Here is a 7,126-nt window from a genome sequence, read left to right on the forward strand (position 1 = left end):
CACAGTGTTTCATGTTGGTGGAGAGGCTGAACAAAAACTCCACAGAAAATGTTTTCACATTGACCTGATGGTGGCAGCACTGACTAAGAACAGGATGACTGATCTCTGTGTTACATGAACACTGAGGAAGAAACAGCTGACTGTAGAATTTCTAAAAATTATCAGAGATTTGAACAGATTTTATCAATATTAATTTTATCACCAGTAGGTTTGTACAGCAGATATACTGGTATTTATACTTTGTGTTAAAAGAGAAAATTAACCTTAGAAATAATAATTTAAAAACCCATTTCATTCTTTCTAAAACTACAAAGAAATACAAGTTTAGTAAAAAAAAAAAAAAGGCAAGTTGTAGGATATTGTGAAGGAGGTAAAAGAAATTATGGTTTAAAGGGGGTTAAATTTTTCAGAACATCATCTGTGTTTGTCATTTTACAATTATTCTAACATCACTGTCTGAATTTCCAGTAGAAAGATAATGAACTGGAAGCTGTGTCTTCTTTAAGACCATGAGGAGGTGAGACCGGATAGAGAAAAGTCTGAAGGACAAGAGAACAAAAATTGGTTTTAATAAGTTTGTATCAGAATGATTAACAAAAACAGTCAATAAAGAAACAAAGAAGAATGAAGATTTTCCACTAGAACACCAACAACTGAGGTATAAGCACGACTGAGTTGAGGTTGACTGTTTGGGAAACAACATTAAAATGATAAAATCAGTAATGGTAAATTAGAACAAATGTGAATAAATATATATTCATTCATAAAATTATGTCAAAGCATCACATCTGGTTTATGTTGTTTAAGAAAATGAGAGCCCGATGTGATGTTCACATCCTGGAATCTGCTCTGGATCAGCCCTGCAGGCCCTCAGTTTTATACAATTAGGTTAGTTTGTTAAACATTTTTTATGTTCACCTCTCATGACTCAATATGAAATCAATATTATTACAAACAATAAATTTAGCTGCACTGAAACCATTCCTTTAAAACACTATTCATCACATTATGTTAATTTTTGTCTTTGTAATAAAATGAAATCACTTTAGGAGTTAAATTGATCTAAATTTGTCCAAAATATCTATTTAATATCTAATTTTATTTTGATTTCTTCAACTCTGAAATAAATATAAAACCTTCTTCATCCTGACACCAAAGTGTTTACACATCACATTGATTTAAATATAACTTGCTCAAACATATGCAAATGAAGGCTGATTTAAAGGAAGTGAAGTGTGTGTCTGAGTGTCAGTGAGACGAACAAAGAGCTTCAACATCAACATGTTCTCTGTAGCTCTGATGCTGCTGCTCACAACTGGATCCTGTGAGGAGATTTCTGTAAATTTTCATCAAGGATTACATTAGAAATGCTGAATAATCAGATGAATGATGCTGATTTGTGTTTCCACAGGTGTGTTCTGTATTGATCTGATCCAGCCAGAGTCCAAAGTTGTGCAGCCTGGACAGTCTTTGTCCATCATCTGTCGGGTCTCTGGTTACTCTGTGACTGATAACAGCTACGCAACAGGTTGGATCAGACAGCGGGAAGGAAAACCACTGGAGTGGATTTTTCACATGTGGGGTGGAGGAGGCTTTTACCAGAATGATGCCCTGAAGAACAAGTTCAGCTACAGCAGAGACACTTCTGCAGGAACAGTGACAATAACAGGACAGAATCTGCAGCCTGAAGACACAGCTGTTTATTACTGTGTGAGACGTCCCACAGTGATACAAACCACAGACAGACCTGTACAAATACTCAGCTGCCAGCAGGATACAGGAACAACCTGATTCCATGTATATCTATTTTGTCAATAATTTTTTAGAATGAGTGACTGTGCTGTTTTCAGTTTTTAATTTTTATTATTACCAATGTCCTAACCTGGAAAAGTTAAAATAACAATGAATAGTCTACTGGGTTGGATGTTTTCATCTACTTTATATGGTTATGTTTTAATATATCAACTGGTTTGACATATTTTTAATTGTTTTTTCTTTTAAAATACATCTGAATTATGACACTATGAGCTTGATCCAAAAAGTTTATATTTGTGACTTTGGCTACATATTACGATGTGAAACATCAATTTAAAATATTTGGTGTGCGTAAAATAGTAAATAAGATTATTATATATTGATTTATCTAAAGTAAATCATCATAAGAATAAATTATTCTCATTGTCAGTAAAGTCCTGGCCTCTGTGTGGAAAAAAACGTTATTGCTAAAAGGAAATGCAAAGCAACCAGGACAAATGACTTGTTCTGTAGTTTGGTCAGAAAAAATAAATTGATTTCATGTAAGAGTGACTGTATTTATGAGATGTTTATATCTGAGCAAACTGAGAATCAGACACTGAGTCAGGACCAGAGGAGAATCTATCGAGTTTGGTGGTGATTAAGCTGAAGATTGTTTCAGATTCAGACTGGTGAAAACTTCCAGTTCATGAAGTTCACAAAACAAACAATAAAAGCAGAGAACAAAAAGCAAAATGGTTCAGTTTCAGTCTAATTCATTTCAATACAATCTAATTACAACTCAGTCTATTCAGACTCAGTTTAAAATCCAGTCACATACAGTTCATTACAACCTGTTTTTGTAACAATTTCATACATTATAAACTCAATATTTCAGTGAAAAGATTGACAGCTGTAGGAATTTTTGTTTACAGGACAGGACAACAACAAATGACTTCAACAATGATCAGACCTGTTTGTTTTGTGTTTTTGATAACTTTGTTTTGTACTTTGCAGGGTAAGAATGCAAGATCTTTTAGACAAAATGATAGCAAAATTATTTGGTTGTTTATATGAGCTGTTTTTATCTCTGTAAGTACTGAGGGTCAAACTCTGACTGAGTCTGAATCAGTGGTTAAAAGACCTGGAGAATCCCACAGACTGACCTGTACATATTATGGCTTCAGTGATGATCCTTACATAGCTTGGATCAGACAGGCAGCTGGAAAAGGACTGGAGTTTGTTGCCACTATTCAGGTTACAGACACCTACTTCTCTCAGTCAGTCCAAGGCCGATTCACCATCTCCAGAGAGAACAGCAGAAAACAAGTTTATCTGCAGATGAATGGTCTGAAGACTGAGGATTCTGCTGTTTATTATTGTGCTTCAGAGCCACAGTGACTGAAGTCAGTTCAGCAGCTGTACAAAATCCCACAGCTCTAATCTGTGGTGGTAAAACTGCTGTATTGTTTAGGGTAAAAACTGTCTACGTGTGAACTTAAGTTTTTTAAAAGTGCTCTATAAATATATGTTATTTAATTAAACACCAAAAGAAGAAAAAAATACTTTCCTAATTTTCTTTATCAAGTTTCAAATTGAGCAAAAAAAGTTAGGTTTCATTCTAATAAAATGGGAAAAAAGCAAAAAATGATGACTTAATAAAGGAGGGAATAAAGTTGATGCTGTTCATGTTTTATAACCATGTTTGTGTTTCTTATGGCTGCTTATTTGTGGCAGGGGGTGAGTAAAGTTTTGGACTGATGAGACATGCTGATCAGATGGACTGAAACATTCAGCAGCTTCAACACAAACAACATATAGGTCTAAATGAAAAAGTGCTCATAATTTACTCAATATTAACAGATCCCAGGAAGAAGCTCAGAGATCTTTGTCCAGAAGAGCACAGTCCTAGAAACAGCTCAGAAATACAAACACAATCAACCCGAGGCATGAACTCAGTGTCAGAAACAGATGTTGTGGTTTGTAAATTCTTGTTTTTTCAGGTTTTTAACAACAAGAATTTTAACTGTAAAAAATTAAAAACATGAAGTTTAACAAGATGTGTTAAGTTTAACCTGATTCAGCAAAAAGAATGAATGATAACAAAATGTTGATAATAAATAAAAAACATTTTATAACAATAAATTAGAAAATTTTACCATAAACTCATGACAATTATTGTATGACACAGTGATGGAAGTCAAATCAACATCAATTTTTGACAACAGTATGTGTGCTTTTTTAAAAAAATACTTCAGAGAAATACAAAGTATTACTTATTTTTAAAATACAGTAATTTTTTTAACATCTGTTTAGTAAAGTAAAAAAAAAGTATTTGATAAATGCAGAGTCAAGAACTTTGTTCAAAAACAGAGAATAATTTTAATCTCATCAATAAAATAAAAACAAACATATTCAAAAGCCATTCAAACAAAGTTGTTTTGAAACAATTAACATTAAACATCCTGTTGGTGTTCATGTTCTGCCATTTAACATACAAAGTAACTTCCTGAGAGTCTGATATAAATACCACTCCCATGCAGTCAGTCCCAGAAGAAAAGAAGCTCTCAGATCCTCTTCATCACCATCATGTTCTCTGTAGCTCTGCTGCTGCTGTTGGCTGCTGGATCCTGTGAGTCACTGAGATGCTGACAGTCTGATCAGACCACACTGACTGTTCACTGTTATAACTGATNGATCAACTTCTGTTAGTTTTTTGTTTGCTTGTTTGTTTACAATAAAATTAGAACAAAAATACATATATAATCACTATAATTTTTCTTATTTTTGTACAGACAGTCATTAGTTTTTAATTGTCTGAGGTAAAATAAAAGTGAGATGGGTTTTTGTACAGCTGTTCTACTGACTTCAGTCACTGTGGCTCTTCGAGCACAATAATAAACAGCAGAATCTTCAGTCTTCAGACTGTTCATCTGCAGATACACCTGCTGTTTGTCGTTGTCTCTGGAGATGGTGAACCGGCCTTGGACTGACTGAGAGTAATATTTGCTTGTAACGTCAATAGTGGAGATCCACTCCAGTCCTTTTCCAGGAGCCTGTCTTACCCAGGCCATCAAGTAGCTACTGAATGTGAATCCAGAACCAGTACAGGTCAGTTTGTGGGATTCTCCATGTCTTTTAACCACTGGTTCAGATTCTGTCAGAGTCTGACCATCAACACCTGCAAGAAGCACAAAAGAGTTTCAAAAATAAATACATTTACTTTAATATGAATTCAACTCAAAATAGTTTTAAAACTTGAATATTTCACCTGAACAGCAAATGATCAGTAGTAGTACCAGTCCGGTCCTTGGGTCCATATTGTGAAACTGATCATGCTGTTTTCTATCAGTTCCCCTGAAATCAAACTTATAGATGTTCAAAACTCCTTTGTTTTGCATTGACTCCTCCTCACAGTAGATTTTGGACAATACACATTACATGTGTTCACAGACAAACTTACTTTATGTTATATTCTTCAGAAGTTCTTATGCATAAACTATAAGCAATGTTTAACATTTAAACTTTATTTTTGAATAATTATGATAGTGTAAATGGAACCAATTAAATTCTTGTTGTTTTGATATGTTGTTTTATTGAAATAAAACTACAGAAGCAGTAATTTTTAAAAAGGGATTGGTTCTGTGCTTATTCTAAAACACTGCAACAATCTTTTAGTTCAAATAAAAGAATGAAAGATTTCATTTGCCTAACAACTAAAAGAATTGAGCTGATTTTGTGAGGATAACCTGAGCTGAACAAGTATAAAATATACACAAAGAAAACTATAAATATGTAATATTATATAACTTTTTGATTTTATGACATTGTTAAATGTTGTTTATTAGATGAACCTAAATGTAGGCAAACACAAGAGAAAATCAGATGAGCTAAAGAGACTTTGATTAACTTCCAAAAACTAAAATGTTGCAAAGCACGATGTCTGTGAGCAAGTAAATTTTTCCAAATTAAAAATAAAAATACAGATAAAAGAAGACAAACCCATAGTTTATAACTGTCATTATCAGAGGATCAGGCAAAGGCCAAAAAGGTTAGATGATTAGAGCAGACATTAACATGAATGAAGACAGAAGCATGGATTTTATAGCTAATATTTATTAACTTATCCATGATGGGAAACTGTTCATGAATGAGCTGTGAGTGTTTTGGCATTTTGTAGTGTTAATATTTTTCTTCTTAAGTACCTTGTAAACTTATCTTAGAACACATCTGTCTTATACATCAGTTGCAATTATTTATATTGAAAAAAGACAATGGAAATTACATGAAAACATTTTTATTACAATGACAAGAAAACTCTTCCTGACCTTCCACAGAATGGGTATAATTAGTATAACAGCATTTACCAGTCAGCATGGTTTGATTGTTCTGTCAGCATCTCAGCAAGACTCACAGGATCCAGCAGCCAACAGCGGCAGAGCTACAGAGAACATGATGGTGATCTGATGGGAGTTTCTCCTGTTCCAAAGTAAATGGCAGCAGAGCATCAAGTCTTTATTGGAAACTGTCAGGAAATTCACTTTACATATAGAAGGTCACATTAATATAAAAAAACTTTTAAATAAAACTGATTCAGATTGATCAAATGCAAATATCAACAGTGTAATGTCATCAAAAATGATGAAATGTTTATGGTCAAAATGCAAATTGTAGATAAAAAAGAGTGTTACGGTAAAATATCTATATTTAGTGGAATTGTTTATGTGTTTTAAGTCTTTTTTGTGCATTCAACCTGTTGTTCCATATTAAGACATTAAAATGATATTTCACTAACAGGAGAGACTCTCAGCCTGTCCTGCAGGGGATCTGGCTTCACATTTAGCTGCTGTGTTATGATCTGGGTCAGACAACAAGCAGGAAAACCATTAGAACTGATGGGAGCTGGATTCTCTGACCACAGTAGAAACACTTATTCCAGCAATGTGAGAAACACACACACAGTGAAACAGAGTCATGACACAAACAGCTCTCGTGGTTTCTGACTTCCTGTTTATTTAGGGTTTTTATCATCAAGTGTTTTAACTGTAACAAATAACATACATTTCAAGTTCATGTTTTAAGATTAAATGAGAAGAGCAAACGGCATTAATCAAGGTTTTTGACTCAAAACACAACAAACTAAAATGTTTTCATTAATCAATGATTCTTTGATACAATAAAAAGCTACACAGTTAATCCAGGAGAAAATACAAAATTATCCCAAGAAGGACCTTTTTTGGTAATTTTATTCCACCACACTTTCTTTCATTACAGTACCTGTTTGCTTCAAGATTAAGGGTTATAATAATGTGTTAGTGTTTTTTGTTTTATTTCACCCAAACCCTCAAAATGCTATTTATATTCTAATGTACCACCACCACCATCCCCAAAA

The 7,126-nt window shown here is 33.5% G+C and overlaps 1 protein-coding gene and 1 gene segment (V, D, J or C); both read left to right on the top strand.

Annotated features, from left to right (window-relative positions):
- mapk8ip3 (mitogen-activated protein kinase 8 interacting protein 3) overlaps nucleotides 1–7,126 on the top strand; it is a gene marked incomplete in the record, with an annotated part of 1,049,817 nt that overhangs the window by 719,920 nt on the left and 322,771 nt on the right.
- On the top strand, nucleotides 1,260–1,883 carry LOC108229618. The segment is given in 2 exon segments: nucleotides 1,260–1,324; nucleotides 1,412–1,883. Coding segments are annotated over 2 exon segments (423 nt in total).

This window comes from Kryptolebias marmoratus, linkage group LG12 (assembly GCF_001649575.2).
Source record: "Kryptolebias marmoratus isolate JLee-2015 linkage group LG12, ASM164957v2, whole genome shotgun sequence".
In the NCBI taxonomy this organism is placed as follows: Eukaryota; Metazoa; Chordata; class Actinopteri; order Cyprinodontiformes; family Rivulidae; genus Kryptolebias; species Kryptolebias marmoratus.